Genomic DNA, 27,558 nt, shown 5'->3' on the forward strand with positions numbered 1-27,558 from the left:
ATAGAAAATAAATTTGAATAAATTCAATGCTTCAGAATAAAATTTGAAATTTATTAATAAGCCAACGATAATCAAATCAAGGTCTTGTTCAGAAATCTTATTCATCAATCCATGATTGAAAATAAACTTTAAGACCAATCAATAGTCTAATTAAAAGTGAGGCATTATGCCTTCACAACTGTCTTTGGAAAATAAAAACAGATCAGTCAAGATTGAGAGCATCCATTGACTTAGCAAGTTCCTCTTTGCCATTGAAGTCTGCAATTGTAAGATTGACGTCTAGGTCATGACCTCCTTCTTCCATATAGTGAGCCTCTTGTTCTTTAGACTCTCTATACCTCTTGTAATTTGCAGCTACTCTGTTATTTGCTTGGCAGTTCTTGTACCAATGCCCAATGAATCCACACCTATAGCATGGTTCATTGTCAACTCTTTCCTTTTGCATCTTGTTTCTACGATCCCCATGTCCCTTTCCACGTGGTGCATTGTTGCCACGTGGGTAGGGATCAACACGTCTAAACCCCCTTGCATTGGAGTTATTTCCACATTTCATTTTTCCATAATTAGCCTCGGGAATTTTCTTTGTCCCAGTGGGCTCGGTATTGTTATTCAAGAGAATCTCATTTTGTCTCTCAGCCACTTGCAGTAGACTTATCAACTTATTGAAGGTTGTGATTCTTTTGTTGTCATACTCCAACTGATACTGGTTCGCTAATATAAAAGCTGAATTAGGAAAGGTGGTAAGACTCTTGTAGATCATATCATCTTCTGTGATTTCCCTTCCATAGAAATTGAGACGTGCCTTTAAGCGCAACATGTCCTTGTTGAAGTCATTGACCTTTTTATAGTCAAGCAAGCGGATTCCATTTCACTGAACAACCAGTCCTGAGAGCAAAGTATCGTGAATGTTCCCAAAACATCCTTTAAGGGCATCCCACAGTGCTTTGGGTGTCTTCAACTGAAGGTACTCCCAGCGTAGGCTAGGATCAATATGTCGCCTCAGAAAAATTAAGGCATCTGCTTTCACCTTATTAGATAGTTCATCATCTTTGGGGTCAGTAATGGTGGCAGTGTAGTCTTTTGCCACAAAGGCAGTTTCCATATCGGAAACCCAACGATGGTACTCAAGTCCTTCTGAGTCCAAAATGTCAAACTCAGGTCGAGTTGGATCAGCCATCTACATAAACAAGAGAGAAGAAATAAATTACGCAGTCATAAAGACATCCACGTGAATTATTTTCCAAACGTATAAATTAGATTTCAAGACCAAGATTCGTAATGGTCACACTTTTTTTTAATTTGATCATGATCTAGAGGATTCCATTTAATATGAAAGTACTTAGAAACCTTAGTATTACACACTTTAATATTAGCTTTGCAGTAGTTAGCTCCCAGAGTAATAGCCCCGAAGAAGGTTTGAGAATGGGAGGGAATTAACTGTTTAAAAACTACCTGATTTTTGGTATGCCAAATTGATCAAGAAATCAGAAGAACATGTGATATAGTATCTACACTTCTACAGTAATGTCAGGATTATGAAACAAAGATTCTATCCAAGAACTAAAAGAACCAAACCAATTATTAGGAATATGTATATTATTTGAGAATCTCCAAACAGCCCTAGCAAAGTTACAATGCATAAAAAGATGGTTTAAATTTTCAATGCCATTCTAGCATAAAGGACAACAAGAAGGAATATTAGGATTATAAAGAGAGAGCTTATCTCTTGTCTTCAGTCGATTTCTCAAAAGAGTCCAAGCAAAAATCTTAATTTTAGGAGGAATATTCAAATGCCAAATTTTATTCAAAACCTTGGATTTAGAATGAGAGGCATTCTTACGTGCAAGTAACCAAGAAGCACTCTTGATAGAAAACTTACCTAAGCCTGAAGGTCCCCAAACAAATTCATCCAGCATATCATTCAGAAGAATAGGAACAGCAAGAATTTGCATAATAGTGTCATGAGGAAGCAATAAAGAAAGAGCATCTTTATTCCACTGAAAGTTCTGAATAAAAGAAGAAACTGTAATAGTCCAATCTAAATTGTTCCTTTCATCTTTAGGGATTATCAAATAAAGAGGATAAGGCAAAACCCAATTAAAAGTCCATAATAAAATGTCTTTACCAATCCCAACAGTCCATCTCATACCTTCCATTACTAAAGATCTGACATCAAGAATTCCTCTCTAGGCTAAAGAATTAGAAGCCTTTTTATTAACAGTATATGCTGGAAAAATTAATGCCGCTCATTTATATAATTTCTCACTTACTTATTGAGAGCAAGCGTACAAGAGACAAAAGTCTCTAATCATCTGAATAAATTTAAATGAAACTTCCACCGCCGGCCAATACACTTATTAGTTATCACTCATTATAAAACAGAAACAAACTTCACTCATTAGTCATTACATCATTTCACTCATTCAAAGACGGACCCATTTGGTTTGGGCCCTAATCTAACAGGGCCGACCCATACCCACCTTCAAGAAAACGGGTCAAATACTCAAGGTTTTTCGCCAGGACTGAAAAATTGATAATATCCTCGAAATTTCTGTGATCTTTCCCTTTTTTTAGGCTCTCGATATATCTTTGACTTACCAAGAGAATATCGGGAGAAATTTTTAAAATTTCCAGAAATATTTGAAATTTTGGTGATATTTCCGGAAATATTCAAAATTTTTGCGAAATTTCAAGATTATCGCCACCTCTCGCAATATGTGGCTCGTGAAAACTTAGCCCTTATCCTTATTCAATCCGACTAAACTGATAGCATCTAAAGAGGAAAACTTTAAAAATTTATAGGGTCATGTATTGCTCTTTGTGTCTTTTCCCTGCATGCTTATAAATCTTCTAATTATCTAATTTGCTAACTAGTAAACATTTGGCTCTATTAAAAAAAAAACTTTTCTATGTATTTCAATGGACTATTTTCTACTTCTTTTTCTGTTTATTGGGAGACCGATTTTTTTTAAACATATGTATTTAATTGTAAAATATTATTATAATTAATAATTAACTCTCCTAGTCTCCTATTTAAATCATTTTTGAGAATTTTCATGTAGAATTTCATATATTTGTCATGTCAGTGTATCTTATTATACTCCAAATTACTACAATCATTATACAATTAAGTGCATCAAACACTTTTTTTTAAATATTATAGGTAACTGATCGTGTAAACATTTCATAAAAATTCATTAATGATTTCCATGTTACTTTCTAAATTTTCATCATTTTTTTCAAAAATTTACTTACATCGAAATTTCTCAATATTTCCATCAAAATTTTCATTTTTTTAACTATCGATATTTCCTCGATATTCGATATTTTAGTTCTTAGTTTTTTGTTTTCCTATCCGCACTCAACTAGCATACATGCCCGCATGGTTCATGAATCATAAATTGACTAACACTTTCAAAAAGCTCTGGATTAGCATCTTTGTCTGGTAATTCTGCTGAAATAATAGAATCTATATCAATAGCTGTATAACATTTGTAATCTTTCTTCAACCAAAATAACATATAAGCATGAGGAATTCCTCTTTTTTGAAATTCTATCATGCAAACATCTGCCTCAACTTCTCCAAAAGGTTCTCCAGATTTGATATAAGTAATCATATTTTGTAATTTAATTTTAAATATTCTTGAAATTATATCAGGTCTATCTTCAGCTTTACATCTAGGATTTTTTTCAAAATATCTTAGTATTTCTACCCATTTAACATTGCAAGTAAAAGTGATAAATAAATCGGGATTGCCATATTGTCTACAAATTGCCATAGCATCTAGATAACTATTGATCATATCTCTAGGACTTCCAGTATGAGAACTTGGTAAAATAATTTTTTGTCCTAATTCATGACCCTTATTAATTCCACTTGAAACTACAGTACAAAGGTCTTTATAAATTTCACTTCTAAATTTTTTTTTTAATTTTTTCTAATCCAATCTAAACAATCTTCTTCAACAGTTGCATACGAATCTACTAAATATTGTTGAAATAATCGTCCACCTTGTAATAAAGTATTTGCTTCATAATTTCTATCTTGAATTTGATACGCAATATAATTCCGCATTGACATTTTTTCTCTTTTTTGTTTACAATTTATTCCAATACGTTCCATTCGTAAATTTGGTGTATATCCATCATCACCATATGGAAAAAGGATTGAATATTGCAGTGACATATTTTGGATGTATTTTAGAAACTCGTTGTAAACATCCATTATTTGATTCAATAATTATGTCTTTATTTGAATTGTGCTCTCCAATATTACCAACAATTAAACCACCAATTTCTTCACTCGTCGGCTTTTCATATTGTTTACCATCAGTAGATTGACAATTAAGTATACTCATATTAAATAAAGGTAAAGAAGGATTTTCAAATTTATCCCTCATTATACAAAATTCTTTTACTAATTCATTAATTTCATCAAACATCTTAATAAGCCCTTCCACATTATTTGGCTTGACATTTTGATTAACATGAGTGGGGTCAATAGCATTAATACGATTTGAGATCTCATTTTTTGTATCATATACATAATTATATTTAGGAGATTCATCCTCAGAAGGTAATATAGAACTCTTAAATGATGTACTTGACCACTAATCTTGAATACAGAAGGACCTGATCTAGTATTTATTTTTTATCAATTGTTTTTTTTTTTTTTGAATAGGATTTGATGTTATTAGATATCAAAGCCATGAAAACAGGCTAGAGTCTAACAGAACTTACATAAGAAAACCCGGGACAAACCGGATAACCTATCTAAGCCACTCTAAACTCATTAAAGTTTAAAGGGACGCTCGTTGAACAGCAAGCCTAAACTAAGTAAGAGTAGTCTCGCTCTCTAAGGAAGAAATATTTATCTAATCTAATCTGCCAATCACAAAATTGTGGTACAAATATCAACCAGAAACGTCTTAGAAAAGCCTATAAAAATTACCCCTACTTCAAAAGGCTTGAGTTCAGAATGTCTTTATCTTGGATACCCTAAGCAAGTACTTTTTCCTTCCCCTTAGGGTTGGAACTAGCACTTGCTTCAGGCTCTTCAACAGCCAACAACCTTGGCAACAGGTTGGTCTTCATGCTTTTCTTGGAAATATGCAGGCTCGAAGTGAGCCTAGGCCCAACGGCCCAAGCCCAAGCCTGAGCTAAGTGAAGTGAAGCCCATTCATGCTGCCTAGCTATCACCGCTGCTGCCGATAGCAGGGTTTTCGGCGGTCGACCCTTCCACCAAACCATCTCGTCGTCAATCAACGACCCACCAAATTTGCCGATCTGCCTTGCTCTTCAACCGCTCTGCTACCTTGACACCGCAAGTAGCTAAGCGCTTATCCAATCAAAGCTAGCCTTCCCACCTGCTGCACGACCTCGACGCGAGACGCACTTGGACTCCCACTTCAAGCGCCACTCGGTCCAATTAGCTCGAGTCCGACCTCCCACCTACCGCACGATCTCTATCTGCTTCTTAACGTCGATCCCCAACACGCCTCAGAAAACGTGTCCACTCACACCACGGCCTCTCAGAAAGGAGACGCTGCACTGCTGCTAGACCGACGGATTGCCGCCGCCACTCTCTCTTCTCAACCCTAGGGTTGCCGGTTCTCTTTTTTTCTTTTTATCAATTGTTGCTCCCATTGATGTAAAACAAAACATTGAATTATAAACTCGAATATTTTTTTAAAAAACTTTATTTTGTAATAGTGTTTTCAATAAATCAGGAGTGGTCTAGATTCTGGAAGTTTGATTCGTCCTTTTTTACAAGAATTTGTATATATGAGCCGTGCATTCGCAGACGATTGTTTCATAGCTTCTCCAGACCAAAAATATGCGTCGCAATAAGTACATTTATAGATATTATCTCCTGAATCTTCATAGTTCACAATCAACCCTGTCATCAGAAAAAAAATTTTGGTCAGACAATTGATATAATAGATAATTGTTAAAAGATAATAAATAAGATCTGAAGTAAATAACCTTTTCTAGTTTGTTGATACAGTGCTTGACCAATTGAATGCGAAGATTCACCTATTGTTCAGAAATGAATAAGAAGATTACTAATCATAAAAATAATATACAATTATAAAAATAATATATCATTATTATCCAGAAACAATCACACTCACAATTATAACAATTTGTACAAATTGAAAACTACCATTATTAAGAAAAATAACTCAACATCATTATAATTACCGATTCTAATGGCATCAGTGTGTAAGCTTTGATGAGCAAACAAAATCTCATTTACAATCATGCTAGGATCTTGTTGATCATTTGCAATTCTTTTGTCACGATGATCAAATGTATCAGCATTCTCATGACTGATGCAAATGTTGGAAAATATTTTGAACTTATCATTATCTAAAAGTATTCAGATAATAGTTTTGATTTAATGAGAAACTGATTAACAGAAATGCATATCTAAAACTCTATTCTGTTATCAATTTGAAATTGTGTCTCATTTGAAGTAGGAGACTTATCTGTTAATGAACCTGATTAACATTAAGGATATATACATGATAAACATCAAGTATCTGCAGATGAAATCTTTAGGAAATCTTGGACTCCTTATGGGATGAGCACAAGATTGATATTGGCCCCTATATATATAGCAGATTAAGTCCCTGTGTTAACTACACGTTTTTAGCATTGAGTTCAGTCCCATTCTGTAAGCTAAGAGTAGTATAACATAGAAGACTTGTTCTTCTCGTTTGTTTCTGGTTCTGTGTTGGTGCATTGAAGTTTCTGGAGTTAGCAAGCTTTTGGAGTTCGTGGCTTCTGGGTTTGCAGTGCAGAGTGCAGACAAGGGACGTTGTGGTTGTCAAGCTGTTGCTGGGTTTTTGCTACTGAAGAACATAAGAGATGGCTGCTGGACAATACAGTGAACCTCTAAACAATGGTAATCATAATGACCCACAATGGAATTTATATACTGTGGCTATTGACTTTGTGTTCTCTTGATGTATTGTTTTGTTTTCTTTACATCACTTGGTCCTACAGCAAAAACTCTGATTCTCTTTGATCACCAGAGGTTGAGACACTGCAAATACAATTTGAATAATATTAACTACTTTAAATGTTTAAACAGAGAACCGATTTGAAAAAAATTATTCATTTGCACAAACATTGTAAAGCTCACAATACATGTTTACCTTCTTTCCACCTTGTTGATCTTCTTTGACAATCTGTATTCATATCAAAAATCTTAGCAAAGTCTTGATGATTACTTATTAATTCACTATTCATTTACACCGATACGGTAAAGCTGATAATAAATTATTACTTGGTCTCCGTTTTCTTGATCTAATTTCACAATGTGTGATGTGTGTTCATATCAGAAACAGCAGCAGAAGTTTGATCATAAGGCATTCTCTGCGTTTTTTTTTTAGTACGTTGACCTCCTGCATTATGATCTTCTAAATCTGCCATCACTGTAATCACAAATCATTATTTATTAGTAAACTTTCATGTGGTTTCACTTCAAATATTAATAATTGAGCCAACACACAAAATAATTCAAATTCAGCTGCACACTATTTCATCATTAATTGTACAATCTTTAAATAGAATAGATTTCATTATTAACTTTTAGAACTATTGACAGAAATAAATAGAAAAGAAGAGGGATGTAAAACTGAATAATGTGTGTCTAGCTTATGGTTAAACTGAATATACACTGATGAGCAATTGCTTTAGAGAATTGAAGGTGCTCACTGTAACGGTTTCTAATTGCTGAATAACGTAACGGTACTTGGTTGAATTTCTTATTAATTGCCATCTATTGTATGATTTATATGAAAGTATCCAAAGCAAATAAAATTTGATGACTTTGGCTATATTCATTTATTCACAAACTATTTTCAAACAAACACTCACACCTCACACTTCTCTAAAACGCATACCTGAATTTAAACCAGTTGAAAAATTCAATGCCAGACTGTTCACAGAATCTGCAATACGAAATAACAGCAGTTAGAGAATCCAATATCGCTACAGTTATGTAAATGATAAATTCAATATAGCAATCATCTAATGAAGTTTAGACTCTTTACCTGAATAGAAATAGTAGCCTGAAATAGCACTAAATAGTAAATAACAGACAAAGGAACAGTGGCACAAAAATCACAGCAAAACTTCTTTGCATAGAATCTGCAAAAGAGAAACAAAATAATAATGAAAAAAAAAAAAATTTCTTCAAAATTAGATCAAAGAACACACAATTTTGTCAACACAAAATTAGATCAAAGTCAGAAAATATGGTGATTTCTCTAGTAGTCAATTCCAGTATAAGAGCAAGAATCAAAGCATGCTTCTTTTAACCATTATATGTATAAACCCAACGAAACACATCGAACCACAAAAAAGCTGGCACCTCTAAAATCCTTGCACAAATTCCCAGTCAAAATAAAAAGCTGGAGGTCTGGGAGAGAATTCTTTATGATCAGAGTCATAAAGAGTGTGAGAAGCAAAGCATGGCCTAATCAAATGTCACATATATAAATTGATCCCACGATGAAAGCATTGGAATTAAATTACAATTCTATGAAACTTATATATATATAAAGGAATCACAAAATTGTTGATATTGGATACGTTTCCCATATTGAAATTATCATTATAGCATGCTGCAATCTGCTATAGGCTTAATTGTTGACATTCTTGGACTGAAATTTCTTTTCACAGTAAATAAGACCTCTTACACTAAACAAAACAGCAAGGAAGACTAAGAATAAAATCTCAGACCCAAATTGAAATCAAAACATAAAAAAGTAAGACAGCAAGAAAGAAGAAGAATAACAATGTTTACAAAATGTTAAAAACAATGTTTACAAATTGAGGTACTACGCCTTCTCTGGCTCTAGCTCGATCAAGACATCTGGAGAATACCCAAAGTGGCTACCAGAATAACAATTTGAAAATCACAAATTGACAATGATAAAGCTAATCTACATCTACAAATCAACCAAAGTCAATAAATCAATACCAATCAATACCAACTAATCTGATTGAACATGACAAAGTAAGTCTACGAAATCAAGCGAGCAACCATCCAATGAAAATTTTGAAATGACCAAACATCAGAAACAAAGCTTGAAACCTTTCCAACCAATTACCCAAATCCCAACTCTGAAGACAAACAAAAGCCCAAAAACATAAAAACCCATAGCAATTCAAAACCAACAACAACTATAAACACAACTAACAAAAACAAAAGTAGAAGAAAATGGCCAAACCTGCGATCCTCACTCTCGCCAAACCCACCAAAGCCACAATTCAGAACACCACAATCCCTTCTATTACTCCAAAAACACCTCCAATTTCTGAATTAAACACCTGATTCACAAAACCAATTACCAATTACATAGTTCTCCAAAGCACCATAAAGTTTGTACCGTAATTCTAATCTAACAAAAAAGCATGAAAACCCATCATAAGCTCAGAAATAATTTTACCTACTGAAATCAAAGGAATCATACATGCTTTTGATTGGTTCTGTATTTCTTTATTTGATTTACGTTGAAAGTGAAAGAGATCTGGACCTTAATAACATACCAGTTTTTAGATTTCCAATTCTTGATCTTTTTTTATCCAACACTCTCACCTAACCTAGCTAGCTTGAGAAATATTCAGTCACAATTTGCATTATATATATGTTTCCAGTTTACTATATATCCATCTGATCTACCTATCTTTAAAAGCCTAAATTGAACATCAGCAACTTGACTTTCGTTCTTCATTATAATATGTCAAAATGGGTGTTTATGAGGAAATAAGAACCAACCTACTAAAATAATAGAGCATACATTGTTGAATTTGATGGATCCACCCAACAATTCAAGATGGGATCACATATGCATGAACCATTTGAGTGATATCATCAATCATAAATGCATCTCCCAGTACCAATTAATTGATAGATGTATAGATACATAAAGCACATGAAAGTATGCTTCAGACAAAGCTACACAGATATATATATATATATATATATATATCTGGCAAAGCTAGACAAATATATCAGGCAAAGCTATATACTAAGCACTGAGGAATTGAAAACTGAACCAACTTGTCCCAAAAAATTCGGTTTATGATCACAGGTACGATAGACTCAAACAAAGAAATATCAGGACAACTTTTCTCAAGCAGTTATGATAAATTGAAGTCCCCTATTAGGACAGCTGAATAAATAAATCTACTCCAGATAATCACTCAAACTAATTAGGAGAAACAAAACCTCCATCAAAACACGCAACGCAAGATTGGATCTTTATGGTCAATAGATGATTACACAGATTCAGAAGTAGGAATCTGATCAGAAGGGAAGGGAAGCACATAAAATACTAACCAAAGTGTGTATTGATTCATTAATCAAAGTAACGTCTTTCACCAAAATCTAAACAAAACAATATGATGAACGATCCAAAGCAATAAAGGTTGAAACTTGAGGGAGAGCAACTAACCTCCGATTTCAGATGATGAGGTGAGAACTTGCCACTGATCTCTCTCTATCTCTTCGTGCAAAGCAAAGAAACACACCCGATTTCTGTCTCTCTGTCTCTATCTCTTCGACCCTAAACCTCTCAATCCTCCTTATACGACTGTAGAAAAGAGAAGCAATCCACTGATTATAGAAATCTGGATCACACTGGCAATTTAGATTAGACGACTGTAGAAAAGAGACAAAGCAACCCACTCTCAATTTAGATTAGATGGCTCTTGAAGAGAGAAGAAGATAAAATGAATACACAGCAATAGCCAACTCAGAGAGAAGATAAGACCGATGCACAGCAAAACCAAAAAAGGAAAAGAAAAAAAAAAAATTCTCAAATGAGAGCAGAACCGTCTTTTCCGACCCCAAGGTACTGTAGCTCTTATGAACAGTAAAAACAGTGCAACTCACGTTTAGTTTATAGAGAATAAACTAGTTACAGAGCCCGCACTTTGCAGCGGGTAGTACAAATGCATCAATTGTTTTCTTTCTAACTGAACTCACATATAAGGTATGGGTGTTCTATTATATACTTGAGAGTAATCCGAAGAAACATGCGTCTTTGCCTATGTTTTTTGTGCCTTCCTTGCTAGTGCTACCCGCTCCTTGACCTGAAATAAAGATTTGCACCATGAATATCCCAATAGTTGGGATAATATAACGAGTTCCATCTCTTCTAGCTACCATCTAAACTCTAGGAGTATATATCAAATCAGGCACAAAAGAGAACTAAATCAATGTCATCACCATAACATCATCAAATGAACCCATTCATTTAGAAGTTAGCAAAGACTATAATAGCTTACTACACGTTCAGTACACCAATCCCCAACCCCAAGTCCAAATGTACACACAACAAACTAACCTCATCAGGTGTCAATGCAGGGTAATATCCAAAGTATTTCATGGTTGCATAGCACTGAAACTTCATCCCTGATTGTAGTGTCCTTCCCCTTGGAGCTCCCTGCACGGTAAAAACCAATTATACAAATCAAACATCATAACCTTCTTTATTTGCTCTCTTTTTGTCATTACTTCACTCATTTGAAGTTTAATTTTTCATTCAGAGAACAAATGCAACATACACTATTTGTAGAAAATTTTATTGCACTGTTGTTTGAAATTTATATTAATTGCTGTTTGCTGTTTGCTCTTTGTTTATTTGTAAGCTGATTCACATTTACAGAGACATGAAGAAAAAATGAAGTCAAATGGATTCAAAAAGTTTATGAAGCGAGAAAAACTAATTAGCAAGTATTCAAAACAAAAACTTAATATTAACAATATGTACATGAAAAACATATCTCAGATCAAGGATGGATCTAAAGATCCTTTTTTTTTTTTTTTTTTTTTCTTTTTAAGCAAAATAAAGCAAGTATAAGTGATTGTGAGATGAAGTCCTAATGTAATCTTATATGTACATATATGTTAAACTTCTGATATCCATAACCACATAAAAGTGGAAATTCAGCAATCCCCACTAATTAATAGTGATATAAAAACTGAAGTGAAGAGTATATTATTCTGGAATAAACTTAGTAATGCATTCAAAAACAGTGGAACTAATCTCTACTATTTTAATGTAAATGCAAAATATTGATGTTGAATACTGATACTGAACAAAGGTGTTTATAGAGAGACAGAGAAAAAAAATATAAAATAAAAAAATAAACTGATATTGAACAAAAATGTAAGTAGCAGAACCAAAGTTTAATAATTTGATGATTCATTGAACTATAGAAACTTTTTAATTGATGCTACATGTAGTTTTCTAATTGTGTTGGTTTAAAGACCAATATGTAGTTTTATTATGCTTTGTTTTTAGAGAAAACAAAATCCAAAATTCACAGATTCAAAAAACTTGATGAACATGGTTAAAGATCACTCGCACAACTGCAGTTGAAAGCTATAAATAATAACATGAGCATTTGAACCAAAGTGATACAGAATCTTGAACATTAGATCAAATTCAACTTGAACAAACTATTGGCGGATTAACAATCAAAATATAGGAGGTGTAGTTTTCCAAAAGAGAAAAAGAAAACAAAACAGTTTAAAAGCTATAAAGTATAAAGAGAAGTGGATACAGTGGTCCAAAATACAAACAAATATTTAAGAGTTTGAAGTATAGTTTTCAATTAACAGAAGAAATATATTTTAAGCTGTATCAAGTCAGCAAGATATTATGCAGTATAGCTGTAGATAAAGAAAGGCTTTGTTAGAAAGACAATCGTATAATTCAGATCATATAGCACTTGTAGCAAATTTTAATGCCAGTTTTTTTTCCAAATTGACATCAATTGTTATTCACATTTTTTTCATTTGTAAGCTGATTGATATTGACAGAAACAAAAACATGATATAAAGTGAAATAGATTGAAATATAAACCTCCATAGAGCAAAATAACTGATAAAGAGCCACCTAACCAGAAAAATTTGAAAACAACAAAAGATACAGCAAAAACAGGTCTCAGGTTAAGGTTACATCTGAAGGTTTAAATGAATTTTTTTTTTTGGTTTTTTTTTTGGGGATTAATCGAGGATAATAGGGTTTTCATTTAGCTGCTAATAGGATTCTCATATTGGAAATTAACTTGGTGCAATAGGATTCTGATTTAGCAGTTAATCCAATTTCGTATTTATTTATACTTTGACCTTCTCATATTCACAGCCACACTAAATTTGAAACAGTGCAATCCACTAATGAACAATAATGTTAACACTGAAGCCAATAGTAAATGATACGGGAACAAATACAGTAATTGATCTAAAGAGAGTGCAGCTAACTTCTACGAATGTAATGTAGTCGTCTTCAGAATTTTACTTGCCTTCAAAAGGTAGATGCATCAGTTTTAGAAAGCCTTTTGAAAACTGCGTTTTGATGAGCTAAGTTTATTTTGATAAAGTGCACACAGTATCTCTGCTGCAAGAAAACAAAAAAATCAAGATAGATGTTATACTAAAGGGAAATCAGACAGAAAGAAAAAAGCCAAACAACCCATGTCTAATCACCACAACCTACGGTTTAAGAAGAACAGTCCCAAAACATAAGATTATAAAGAGAGAGTTGTTACCAGATGCAGAAGAGACCAAAAGCTCCTTCAACCGTACCCCTTTCTAATGCTCTTCCCTTGATGCTCAGTGCATATCCTTCCAGTAAGTCTGCATGCCCATGCTAGTGTTGTGTGGAAAAAAGAACATATTTATTGCATTAAGTAACATAAGTTAGGCCTCTTTTCCACTTTATTTACATGATTTTCTGGATCTCTTTTCCATTTTATTTACATGATTTCCACTTCGTTGCCCATAAACCTGCAACCTCGACCTCCTCCGACCTCGATCGCTGCCCAGAACGGCCTGGGATGCCTCCAGCCTCCGTCCGGCAAGCCCCGAGCCGCCATCGCCGCCTGAAACTCCGCACTTTAGCGAAGTGCGGCCGTCCGCTTCAGAACCCACCCGTATATATATATATATATATATATATATATATATATATATATATTATATGTTCCGGTGCACACACAGAATCCTTTTCACAACTTATCACAGAACCCTTGATTGACAATATAGAGTTCAGATAGTGACTTTAAGCGGGCATTATAATTTATGTCCTGTTTTCCTCTATCATTGTCTCAACTAATAAACAATCAATTTATTCAAACAATATCTAATAAGAGAGATGCCAGCTCAGACAGGTTTCACCACATCACTAAGCTGCACAAATAGATGAAAAAAGAAGAGAAAAAAACACGTTGTGGAATATATATATATAGCTACATTTGCTGCAGCACGATCTCAAACATAAACCTGTATTCTTATATTACTTCAATGATTTTTTCCGAAACCAAAAATAAGTTTTCACTTTATTTTGGAGGTATCTACTAACACAATACTTGCATAGAAAAGGAGGGCAAATTATTTCTATGGACACTGTACAAAGGATTCTGCTGCAGTCTTTGGACAGCAGTAGCAGGTCGTGCATTAACAGAAACCACAGTTGTTGTACATGCTTTTCTCCATTCACTCTATCCTACCCCAACTCCAAAGCAAAGAATAAGCAGAATGTCTCCTCATTCACAGTTAAGAGAAGTAGGGTTTTCAAGGTGTAGAGTTGACTGAGACCCCTTGTCGTAGAGGCGAGCAAGGCCGGTCCATATTTGAAGTTTGATTCCTACATGCACACCTCTACCTCAAACACCAAAAGAGATATAGAATCACTATTCCAACTTTTATTCATCACTTGTAATACTATCACGAATGTAGAGTACTAAACCCTGAATTAAAGACAGACAAACTACATTAAATTGGAACAAATGGCAGCATAGACAGACCCTGATCAAGTCCCCTATTCTTCAACCCCAACGTAACTATGATCTTAAAGAATTTCTCGGTGAAGGCCAACACCAACCAAAAGGAGGAATCTTTACACTCTTTCCTGCTTCTTTCATAACATTAAGCCATATGCAGCATTTGGCCAAGACTGCACTTTTTCAGAACATCAGACCATAAAGCATACGATTTCGATGCCTAAAGGAAGCTTCAGAAAGAAAACAACTTGATCAGAAATAATGAGATGACAACCAAATTGGTACTATTTCCTTAGATGGGTAAAGCTAAGACTTCCAATACCAGCCACCAAATCATTTGTAGATTTCAAACAGTAATGGGTGATACAGAAAAAGTTTGATGGAATCTGAAGGTTACCTGGATATATTAAGAACCCAGAGCAATTCTAACTCGATGCACAGCTTATACTCAATGCAAAAATGGAAAAACCCAAAGTCTCACCACAATCTTGAATCCCCCTCCTCTTCTATTCCCCACCCCGCGTCTGGATAGCTACAGTAGCACTCGAGGGCACAACCGTCTTTTCACCTCACATCATACTCTTTCTCCTTTTCTCCCGGGGCCCCACACTTTTCCGAGGAAACAAGCAACTCCTCCGAGGTTCTTCTGGGTCCAACTCCAATCCAATCAAGAACCCAACTTTATGTGATACCATGCCCGTGACCAAGTTCTTGTTTCTCGGAGAAGCCTCTCCTGATCCGTGCCCGTCTCTGCTGAAACCAATAAATGATGCTCAAAAACCAAAGCAAGGAACCAAAGTGAGTCTACTTCTGAAGCCTGTTATTCATTGTTCAAGTTTCGCACTTTAGATTTGCTGTTTGCTCAGAAACGTTGCAATATTATAGTAATGATGAAATGCCCGGATGGTGGTGGATGAAATGTGTCATGAGTTTCTGAATCAAATTTAGGCTGCAGTAGTAGTATTAATAAGAAAAGATACAAGTTCCCTTTTGTGGTATTGATCTAGCACTGCATAATAAACAGGCCATAGACCCTTTTTATTAGGAAACAAGGCGATCAAGAATCTTCAGTCACATCCAACTAGGAGTGGAATTGAAGCTGAAGAATCAGAACCCATATATGCCCCCTTTTTCCAACACTTACATATAATATCACTCATATTTTATTCTCTCATCACAAGTTATATAGTAGCCTAATAAATCCAAAAACATGAAAGTAATTAATTAAAACCGTTTAACAGTTCTCCTTTGATCGATTCTCAGTTGTGTGTTGTTGTGCTTTTTGTCTCTCACTTAACTTTGTCGGCCGTTGACATGGCTCTTGACATCGAATCCATCCCCATTGGGCTTCCTAGTGAGAGCAAGGTGCACGCCCGGGTCGTGGTGAGTGCAGGAACTGTTGTACACAATGGAGTTGTTGATACCTTGAACATTGCTGTTTGTGAATGAACTCAGAGGCAGCTGTGATGAGCTCCCTGCCTTAATTCCTTTGTGGTGACTTTTGTCCTTCATTTTTGGCTTGCCTTCCTCACCACTGCTGCTGCTGCTTTTATCAGATTCATGACTCCCAACTGTCTGTGCCGACTTACCATTGTGGCCTTTCTTGAAAAGATAATGAGAATGCTCCCCACGTTGCTCATGATGTTTATTAGGGGATCGCATGAGTTCCATAAAAGCCCCTTTGTTATCACCTGCAAGAGTTATGACCCTCATGCCTGAAGCCTCCTCAGAATCAGATGATAACTTCTTCTTGGTGATTTTCTCTTCTTGCTTTGCATGGTGGGCATGATTGCCAGGCCTTTGGGACTCACGAGTAGAGTCATGATCCTGCTTTGAGACTCCAGTACTGAACCAGGAAGTCGGCTTTTGATCAATGGTCTTTTGGACCAGCACCGTCTTCTGCTCAGCCTCTAATGGAATCCTTTGATCAGTTTGATCTGCAGTGCTGGACCTTAACTGAGATGGTGGCAGTTTGAGAGGAGAGGGTGGCGGGGCAGTAGGTTTGGGCCTGCTAGGCGACTGAGGTGGGGTATTATTCACCGGCTTAAGGGTTCTGGAAGGCGGAATGTAACTGGGACTAGGCTCCCGAGCAGTACTGGGTAATGAAATGGTTGTGCTTCTGGGTTTAGGCGGAGAATAAGTTTGTCGTGGCACTGAAATTGTAGCGGCTGCGGGTTTTGGAGGAGAAGTCTGTGGTGGTGGTACTGCTCTGGAGGTAGCTGGATAGTCGGACACTGAAGTAGTGACCCTGCTTGTAGGAGATGGCACCCCTGATGTAGAGGATGGGGCTACCTTTCCAGGAGATGATGGTACTGATGAAGAGGATGTGATGGCAATTGCAGTTGCAGGAGGGGATGCTGCTGAGGGAGCAGAACTAACGCCACGAGCTGGGGACGATGGAACTGATGCAGTAGAACTCGTCATAGCCAAAGGTGGTGCTGGAGCAGCAGCAACCGGTGGGGGTGCCACAGCAGATGGCCGTGGAGTTGGAGTTGGGGCTGCTAGTGGCCGTGGAGTTGGAGTTGGGGCTGCTGGTGCGGGCGGAGTTGGAGCTCGGACCGCTGGTGGCGGTGGAGTTGGAGTTGGTGCTGCTGGTGCTGGCGGAGTTGGAGCTCGGACCGCTGGTGGTGGTGGAGTGGGTTCAGCAGGAGGAGGAGGAGCTAGCGGCCTCAATGTTGGTCGAACCGCAGGTGCAGGGGCAGGGGTTGGTGCCGGGGTGGGTGCCGGGGCTGGTGCAGGAGTCGGGGCTGGTGCAGGGGCTGGGGTTGGTGCCGGGGCTGGCCGCACCATGGAGCTTAGTCGAAACCAAGGACGAGTAGGTTGTGCTGCCATAATTAATCACAAGGAATAGTTTGAGGTAGAGAGTCTATCCTAGAATCAATGAAGGAACCTAGGAATTGGACACAATGAGAAATGGTTCGTGTGTGCTGTTATTTATAGGTATCAGAAGTCTGGGCACGGGAACTTAAGTTTGAGATAATAAAAAATTTGAGGGGATGAACTTATGGAGAAAAACATGCAAAGCACGCTAAGAGGGGAAAGTGAAGAGAGAAATAAGAAAGGCATCAGATGCTGGCAATGCACCTAATTTTCTGGTCTCTTTTGAAGGGAAAAAAGCACCCTGAATTCATGATGCAAGATTGGTATCCAGTAGAGTAAATTAGAAGAGTTATGATGGAGTGACCTCCCCTTGTTTGTTATTGGGGATTCTCTACACCATAAACAATCTTCAACAATGATATCTCATGAACTCTTTACATTTTAGAAAACCAATTGCCTCATTACTTTTGAATTTGTTTTCTTTAGGATTTGACAGCTAATTGACAACATTTTATTATACCATTGATTTCTGATGTGTTCTCTCTGATATTAGGGATTTCAGTCTACTCCGGTCTGGGAAGAATAACTTTCTGTCTGTGTTGTGAATCTTATTTGTCAACACACTATGGCAGTTCAATTCTTGCAAGTTTAATACTCATTTCTGTAGCACTTTGTGAGTATTCGTGTAGTTATGTTTCTATTAGAACAGTTTGAGATGAACATCAAAAACCCTTTTGGAGAAAAAGTAGAATTCATAGATGATTCACATTCTGTAGATTTGTAAATATTTTGCGGTAGTTGGTGTCACCTCATATTGTCATATTCATTTACTTCATGCTGTAAATTTTTCTAATGCAAGAATTAGAATCAATTCTTCGAATTTTAACTGTGCTAATGGCTGCTAGCTCTCTCAGGAAGGACAAGTCACGTTGCTTGATTGTTAGTATTGCTTTCAACGTACAATGGGCTGGCTAGCAATAATGGCATATATGCATATGATCAGTGTGCTTCTTTCGTTAGTTTATGAATGATGGCTGACAGTAAAAGACCATTGTTATTCTTAACGATCACAAAAGCTAGCTATGTATTTAAGGGTCACTGTAATAGGATTCTTGAAATCTTCTGAGGATTTTGGTACCGCTAATGTCTGTGTCTTCCTCCTGACTTTGCTTGCTGCGGCTTGAGATGCTGCTACCACTTTCACTTTTGCCTGTCTTCATGTCCTTTAAGATTCATCTAGTTTGATCACTATCAACGTATGGACGGTATGAGAGGGGAGGGTCATTTTCGTTAATTTGTTTCAGCAGTGGAGTGCAGGGCAGCTGAAAGGAAAAGACAGATCTGTAGGACGTAAACATAAATTAATGTCCAAACTGCTGAACGATTCCCAGTGACCCATTTGAGTACATTTGAGAAAGTTGAAGAAAGTTAACAAGTGGGTCATTAGAATATCTACCTTTTTTTCTTTCTTCTTTTCTCGTTAGTTTGTGGAGGGTTGAGTTGAGACAGTTACTGTAATTTTTAGATACCTTTTTTCATGTCTAGTGTTGAATGAAGCTTCATGAAGCAAAGCACCTATGCAAGCTTACTGACCAGACCGCCAGAGCTTGATGTATCTAGAATTCTGGTTCCGGACCCTGGTCAAGGCCTTGGGTTTGCACCGGGGCGTACTAAGTCCGGGGGATAAGAGTAAGGATTGAAGTCCCCTTGGCTCCACGGACAAGGGTTCCGGATAACCATCTCACGACTGCTTAGTTTATATTTCTGCAACCCAAGAAAATGGCTCCTTACGCAACCAAACATATAGAAGCAAGGTTATGAAGCGGGGTATATTATGCCTTAGCAAGGTCAAAACTTCAGCTCTTATGTGCATCTTTGATTCAAATTGTGATATCACATTGTCATGGGAATTGAAATTTACGTAATTTAGGTCGAGGACCCATATTCAGAACATTCACAATCTTCCTATAAGCTGTCTGGATTGGTAGCAAATAGTTGTCTTCTTCCTTTATTGACGGATCTGTTTTTGTCATATGCAGTGGATGAGCTGGTGTGCTGGCACTAGGTTGATTCTTTGTGCTTGGAAAGATACCTTTCACTATGAAGTCATTTGCTTCACTGATTTGGATTAGGAAAATGTGAATTTGCCCTTTTGCTTGCAATATTTCTTCTGGCAATGTTTCCTGTGGAGCATAAGGGTACCTGTTTATGAGTTCTCTCTGCAAGTCATTCCAAACAATTGTTCAGCTGGTTTTCCTCTAAGCTTGACTGTGGCTTCACTGTTTGGATCTTCAATGGTGGCATGGACTCTATAACTGTAAAAGTATGTACCATTATTAGTAAGCAATATATTTGGTTGCTAATTTTGTGAGCAGCTTTATGTTCAAAAGTTAAAAGAGAAGGTATACAGAGAGTAAATTGAAATATGAGATTATTAATATGAGAGTAGAAAGTAAGTTCCCCTGTCTGCATTGTGTTTTCTTCGTTCCTATAGCTCGAGATATTAAAAGAGTATAAAGTGATTTAAGAAGTTAAAGGTTGGTCTGAGACTTGCTGCAAATGTAAAAACTGAAATTAAGGAGAATAATTGAACTTGCTGCATATAAAACTGACAGAAATCAAATGGAATCAAACAAAGCAAACAAAATAGCCTTTTAACTTCTTCTTTTATACAAATATTCCAGTGGTTTAGATGTGCAAAACCGGAAATTTTTGAAACATCAAAGGTAAAGAATAAACAAATTATGAAAACACTATAGCTATGATCAATTCCACAGTCTGATTTTACATCTCACTCAAAGATCAAAACAAAAGCCTAAAAGGGTAACTCAAAACAAAACCATAAACACAAAATCCATTTTAACTTCTATCTCTAACTTTAATCCTTCAAAACAGGCACTCCCAGTTAGCTCTTACTAATCAAATTTCTTTTACTCAGATATATAAATAAGATCGGTTTGCAAAATTCACAATTTAGTTGCCCTTTCCGAAGTTAGTGAGCCTAGCATGTAAGGTTCCTCAAAATTCACAATGCTATTCTCTAAAAGCATTGAAGGTTACTAATATATAATGCAGGCTTGGTTCAAAGCACTGTCAAAATTGAACTAAAGGTTATGAATCTTAATGACAGTTAGGTATTCTACTTTGGAAAATTATGAATGTTGTTTGGAGAAGCACAAACAGCTTATCAGTTTGTGAAGCCTTCTCAACAGCCTGAGGATATAATCTGCAAAAGCAATAGGAAAAGCTACATTAAGTTGTTTCTTAACTCTTCTATATGCATACTAAAGGGAAAATTTAAACAACAGATATGAATGAAATTGAAAACTGGGTTTGTGAGCTGTCCCTTGCTCCAGCAGACATATCCTAGTATGAAATTGAAAAATCATTACAAAAGAAAGAAAAAAAATTGCAAAGGAGAACTGTTTAGTAGCGATAATTAGTCATAAAGAAAAGCAAAAATCAAAACAACATTGAAGTTGTGACCATTGTTTGGAAGTTTTTATATCAGTAGCAGCAACTCTTTGGTTTTCATGGGGGATTTAACAAAGTTAACTTTTGTTATTGTGGAAATCTGATCTTGAATTCATTGTTATTAAATGAATACTATGTAAATGAAGTTCTTATTGAGTATTTGAATTTGAATTCATTTCGTCATCAGCAAATTATTGAGACAAAGCTGTTTGCAAATTTGCAGTACTTTAGTTTCTTATTCTTATTCAGATACAAACCATAAATTCGTTACCTGATTTTGATACAGAGCTAATGTTTATGAACTCATTCATGCAATTTGAATAATAATTAAAGTTTGCACAGTTTGGAGGTAGACAAAAGTAAGGGTACTCACAATGATGATCAGAACACAACTGGGCTCTTGATTTCAAGTACGGCTCTTGGAAGCTGCTTTTCTGTATTAAATCAAAGATATAATAAGCTATCTAGTAAACCACTACAACCAAAACCAAATACCCAAATTCATTTTTTGCTTCCTTAGATTCATGTCAAAGATATAATAAGCTATCTCACCTAAAGCATAACATAAAAGGAAAACTCACAAATCATCTTGACCACAGATCACACTACTAAAAAATTGCCATTGTATGCTTTGGACGCAAAAGAAACCTAACAACAATTAGGTACATATCTAGATCAAATCCATGATTATCAAGCTCAAAAATCTTATCAAATTCACTGAACAACTCATATAATGCAAACCTCTCTTAACATAAAACTCAGACTGGAGGTTTATAAAATTAAAATATCAACAGATAATCATCTTTTTTTTTTTAATCAAACAAAAAGATACCTATCAAACAATCATGCTTGGTCCAAGAACATACCTATCGATTCAACTGAGGATGTTCTCTGAGCACATGATCACCACTGGAACTTTGTAAATGATTCTTGTTTCACATTCATACCAGACAAATAAATCTCCAAGCCATCAAAATATTGGGACAATCACGATTTCAAAACAGAAAGAGACAAACTTCTAAGACAACAAACATATATCAATTTTTCTGGTTAAAAACAATGTTCAATGACATAGGAAAAAAGAAAAAAGAAAAAAAAAACTGACTGAAAATAAGAAACAAACCAAAACGAAGCAAGAGGCTGACTCAATAATCTCTCATCTTAAATTGGATTGAGTTTTGGGTTAAGAGACTGCTTTAGGTTCGTGTAGATAATAGAAACGGTTTTATCAACTCAATATGGATATCAGAACTTGGAATTTAAAGAATTACATGCATATGCATTTACATGTTAGATTCTGTTTTTTTTTTTTTTTTTTTTTTGAGAAGAAACAGCCTTTTATTAAAATAGCAAAAATTGAGATACAGGGAGGTGGACAAGGAGTCCGCTTTAATGATCTAAAGAGGGCAGCTAGGGCTATAGGCCTAGCATCTCATCTAATAATACTAATCAAGGCTTAGGGGCTTATACTACAGCTGCTTGCCAGTTAAGTATAATGGAAGAAAGACTATAATCCTTGAATTCCTTAGAAATAGAAACCCATAAGGATGCCCAGAACTTGACTCTCTCCCACAGGTCTTCCTTCTCCACCCCTCCATAGTTTTCAAATAATCTTTTATTTCTTTCCATCCAGACCACCCAAACTACAGCTAGCACCCCACAACCCCAAAGGGTTCTGGCCTTTTTACCTTTACCAAACGCTATGGGGTTTTCTCTTAGCAAGTCATTTCTCTCTAATGGAGTTGTCCAGTCCACTCTTGCCTCCCTAAATAATTTTTTCCATAAGAAATTAGCCACTTCACAATGCACGAAGACATGATCAGCACTTTCCCCTTGAGCTTTGCATAAAATGCACCAGTGAGAAAAACAACTTCCCCGTCTTCTCCTTTGAAGAACATCACATGTATTCGTCTTCCCCAGTACCACAAGCCATCCCAAAATCTTCACCTTAGTAGGGACCTTGACCTTCCAAATAAACTTTGCAGGAGCAAAAATTGGACCTGATCCACCACTAATTAAGAAGCTATGGAAAGATTTGCAAGAGAATTTCCATTAGGCTCAAGCTTCCACCTCCTTTCATCTGGTTTGGACTCCACTAATCGGACATTTTCTAGCTAAACCATCAGCGAGGCAAACTCCTCAATCTCTTCATCATTTAAGTTTCTTCTGAACCCAAAGTCCCAGCTCATCGGAAAAATGAGAGGGATAGCTAACCTTTCCACTGAATAGTTGGTGTGTCTTGATAGTCTGAACAACCTTGGAAAGTAGAATTTTAAGGGTTGATCCTCTAGCCAAGAGACTCCCAGAACCTCACTCTTTTGCCATTGCCCACAATTAGTTTATGACAGAGAGAATATTGGCTTATTCCTGCTGAAATATCCTTCCAAGGACTTCTACTTGATCCACCCAAACTTGGCTTTGCGTCCCACCCATTCACATCATATCCATATTTGCTCCTTATTACAGCATGCTGTAAGGACTCTCTCTCCAAAGGAAAACTCCAAAGCCATTTCCCTAGGAAAGACTTATTTTTTGCTAGTAGATTCCCGATTCCCAGCCCTCCTCTTTCTTTGCTTTTGGACACTATCTCCCAACGAACAAGATGGTTCTTCTTACCCTCTCCGACACCATCCCAGAAAAAAAATTTCAGAAGAGATTCTAATCTCTTTGCTACTCCCACTGGAATTTGGAATAGAGATAAATAGTATGTTGGGAGGCTGCTTAGAACTGCTTGAATCAATGTCAGCCTACCGCCTCTCAACAAAAAAGCTTTTTTCCAACCCTCCAATCTCTTCTCAATTTTCTCTACAACTGGGTTCCAAAATGAGGCTTGCTTGGGTTACCACCTAAGGGAAGGCCCAGGTATTTCATAGGCCAAACTCCAATCTCACAGCCTTGTTCATCAGCCATCCTTTCTAATCTCCCAGCCTCAGTATTTATTCCAACTACGGAGCATTTTGATTTATTGATTTTCAGCCCTGAAAACAAACAGAAACTTTCTAGGACCATGTTTAAATTATTCCAATTCTGGTCATCATCCTTCAAAAAGAAAATTGTATCATCAGCGAATTGCAGATGAGTGATTTCAACCTCTTCCCTCCCGACTACCAGGCCTTCAATTAGTCTACAATCTCTTGCTCTCTCCATAAGTCTATCCAGGACATACACCACTAGGGTAAAAAGAAAAGGTGATAAGGGGTCACCTTGCCTTAATCCCCGAGAAGCATCGAATTTTCCTCTTGGTCTCCCATTTATCAGAATAGAAAAATTTGCTGACCTCAGACAACCCCCTATCCATTTTCTCCATCTGTCTCCAAAGCCTTTACTTTCCATAACATAATCCAAAAAGTTTCACTCTACGTGATCATACGCTTTCTCAAAGTCAATTTTGAACACCAGACCCTCTTTCTTCTTCTTCCTTGTCTCATCAACCACTTCGTTAGCCACCAAAACTGCATCTAATATTTGTCTCCCTCTTATGAAAGCGCCCTGGACACCAGAAATGGTGTCACTTAAAACCTCTCTCAATCTCCAAGCTAATAACTTTGCAATAATTTTATATAAGCTTGTTATCAAGCTAATAGGTCTGTAATCCCCCACTTTTAGGGAATTTGCTTTCTTTGGTATAAGGCAGATGTATGTCTCATTCGTCACCTTATTCACAACTCCGTCTGTGTGAAATTCTGCCATAACATCTAATACCTCTCTTTTGACCACTTCCCAATTTCTTTGTAGAGCTGCGAATGAAAATCCGTCTGGACCCGGAGATTTATCCGTGTCACACTCGAACACTGCTCTTTTAACATTTACATGTTAGATTCTACTATTAAGCCTTCAATTCCAGAACCAACCAACAATCAAAGAGATTCTAATAACATCCCCACCGATATAACATACAGTAAAATCATAACTTGAAACCTCTCCAATCAATAATCAACAACCCAGACCCGCAGACAAACAAAGCCCCCCAAAACGCAGAAACCCATACCAATTCAAAACCATCAACAACAAAAGACCCACTCAAAAACCGAATCACACAAAAACTGACAAAAGCACTAGCAGCAGAAGCAGAAAACTTAGACACAGTATTGTTCATTGTTGTGATTAAGACAGAAAAGCGAGATTGCAGGAGACGAATGTTCAGACTCTTGCTATCTATACTGTCAAACTGAATTGCAGGCGACTTCGTTAATGCCTAATTCTCCACTTCTTAACAAAATGGTAACAAAGACCACAAACACCCTCTTTCAAAAGAAAAATATCTAGGTTTTATTTCCTGCTTGCAAATACACTAATTTTAATTGGTTCTGTAAAAACTCATGTGCAGACAATTGCAGGGGCAGTTAGATAAACTGTCCTTACTCTTGCATTGCTACTTGCCATGCTCCGAACACCGAAAGCATACAAACATGTAACCCCTATAATAACAATTTGAAACCTCAGAAAATCATTTACAGTTACCACCTAAATCCGTCCCTTGTTTTTCTCAAGAAAAAAACAGTGACTAAACGGCAATAATATAGAATATAATGGTGAAGAAACTAAGCAGTTTTGTCTGCTATTAGTCTAATTAGCCTAATTTAAATACTATGAAACTTTGTCATTCATAGAATTAATTCTGATACATTTTTGCTTCCAGCTATGCATTCTAATAGCTTAATTCGGATTGCATAGCGATCAAAAAGTTTACATAGCAGACAATATGATAATCAGAATAGCTTTTATTTTGTTTAATGAATGAAAACCTTCAAACTTTGAACTGTTTACAACTTCCGATCCAAGATTTTTGTGGTTTAAAAAAAAAAAGGAAAAAAAAAAAAAAAGCAAAATAGCACTGAAATTGTTTGGAACAAACTAATCTAATTGTCCAAAAGTTTGATGCCAATCAAGAACATTAGATAACAGACACCAGAATGACTTTCATTTGATTTAATAATTAAAAAGGTTCCAACTTTCAATTGTTAGCACAGTATAAAACTATTAATAGGTAGATGCTAGGCTACCAACTGAAAACACGAACAACACTAAAAGAAACTAAGAACAAATTTCACATAATCACATGCAATAAGACAAAATCCATAAAAAAAAAGAACCACCCACTGAAATTGACCAAATCCCACAGATTAGACCAATTCTGATAAGAAGCATGACCTACATTTACATCGAAAACAGAAATTAAGCGAATACAAAAGCAAATAGTTTGTGCTGGGATTGATCCAAAAAATAAAAGATTGATCCAAATAGTATGCACATGGCAAAAAGGTATCAGCAAATAGTAATATCATTAAGTCTGTAAGCACTGTTTTATACATTCCTACTGGTTTAGCTACTGTTACCTTTTCTGCTATCAACTGATGTGCTCTTTTCTAAGTTCTAAGATTCTTCTCGAACTGTATTAGCTGCCTCTTTTGATATGCTTATGGAAATCCCTGCAGTATATCATATGTAGAGGACCAGAGGTTAAATCCATGTCAAATCTAACTCGAACACAAATTTGCTGTAAACAGAAGTGAAAGCAAAAAGAAAAAACAAAAAACAAAAAACAAAGGTTTGAAAGTCACATTGAGCAAACACTGATTAGTTAATTATATTTCTAATAGTAGCTGCACATATTTTCAGCTACCAGGCTCTATTACATATATAGCCAAATAGCCAAGATCCAAAACCCAGCAGAAAGAAAGAAAGGAACCCAGAAAATCATAACTCCAGTTTTCAGAAGATCATAAATAGCTGAAACCCAGAAAATCATTCTTACCTACCACCCAAATTCACCCCCTTCCTCCCCATATCAAAACCCAATAATTCCAATAGCTGAAAAGAAAATCGTTGCTTTTATCTTACATCTCTTATAAACTGAATCACATCAAACTCCAAATTCAACAACCCAATAAACACCCGTAAATAAACATGAGTAATCAGATATGGTAAATAGTATTTCAAAACAGTATCAGAACCCAATCTCCAGACGAACCTCTTCTCTTCTGCTTTCGATTCCAACAACCCAATCTCCTCTTCTTCCTCTCTCTCGGATTAGCTTTCCTCTCTCGCGCCAGTCTCAGAACAGTATCTTATGAACACCAACCTGTCCTTAGATGTATGTATAATAAATTAGTTAAAACACTGCACAAAAGTTTAATTATAAACCATAGTGAAGTTATGATAAGATCATTTACTGTTCATTCCTGACTTTCCTTGCTTTTGGTCCATTATCTTATTAGCTTTAACTCTTGAGCTGGACACGTTTTGGTTCTAGTTGACAGTTGGTTCAGATTATAACATTTTTGTAAAGACTATATATATGTTATTGTGGGAACCCTGTCCTGATTATGAAATGAAAATGCAGTTTCTTTAGTTTTCCTTCGTTCTTTCTTGCTTTTGGTAAACTGACTCTACCAACTGGTATCAGAGCATGGCTCGGACCGTGCAAGCTCCTGCTCCCTCCTCCACCCCAGTCAC

The 27,558-nt window shown here is 36.2% G+C and overlaps 1 protein-coding gene and 1 long non-coding RNA gene across 6 annotated transcripts; both read right to left on the reverse strand.

Annotated features, from left to right (window-relative positions):
* Positions 1 to 6,487: 6,487 nt before the first annotated feature.
* Positions 6,488 to 17,958, reverse strand: LOC112193294 (vegetative cell wall protein gp1). Of its 5 annotated transcripts, XM_024333378.2 has the most exons (11): positions 15,206 to 17,958; positions 13,576 to 15,038; positions 11,367 to 11,465; positions 11,006 to 11,112; positions 10,473 to 10,610; positions 9,246 to 9,345; positions 8,064 to 8,160; positions 7,914 to 7,961; positions 7,295 to 7,442; positions 7,164 to 7,196; positions 6,488 to 7,051 (listed from the first exon to the last, which is right to left on the reverse strand). In XM_024333378.2, the coding sequence occupies exon 1, from the start codon at positions 17,638 to 17,640 to the stop codon at positions 16,102 to 16,104; it is 1,539 nt and encodes a 512-aa protein (XP_024189146.1). In that variant the 5' UTR covers positions 17,641 to 17,958; the 3' UTR covers positions 6,488 to 7,051; positions 7,164 to 7,196; positions 7,295 to 7,442; positions 7,914 to 7,961; positions 8,064 to 8,160; positions 9,246 to 9,345; positions 10,473 to 10,610; positions 11,006 to 11,112; positions 11,367 to 11,465; positions 13,576 to 15,038; positions 15,206 to 16,101. The 5 variants fall into 5 exon arrangements, with proteins under 5 accessions (XP_024189146.1, XP_040372169.1, XP_040372166.1 ...); XM_040516235.1 differs by having other exon boundaries at positions 11,035 to 11,112; positions 13,576 to 17,958; XM_040516232.1 differs by having other exon boundaries at positions 13,576 to 17,958.
* A 1,500-nt stretch (positions 17,959 to 19,458) lies between these two features.
* Positions 19,459 to 27,063, reverse strand: LOC112193296. The gene is made up of 6 exons (XR_005808180.1): positions 26,858 to 27,063; positions 26,439 to 26,531; positions 21,969 to 22,120; positions 21,476 to 21,536; positions 20,772 to 20,854; positions 19,459 to 19,943 (listed from the first exon to the last, which is right to left on the reverse strand). It is a non-coding gene; the product is annotated as an uncharacterized LOC112193296 (long non-coding RNA).
* Positions 27,064 to 27,558: the final 495 nt, after the last annotated feature.

Source organism: Rosa chinensis, chromosome 3 (assembly GCF_002994745.2).
Source record: "Rosa chinensis cultivar Old Blush chromosome 3, RchiOBHm-V2, whole genome shotgun sequence".
Classification (NCBI taxonomy): domain Eukaryota; kingdom Viridiplantae; phylum Streptophyta; class Magnoliopsida; order Rosales; family Rosaceae; genus Rosa; species Rosa chinensis.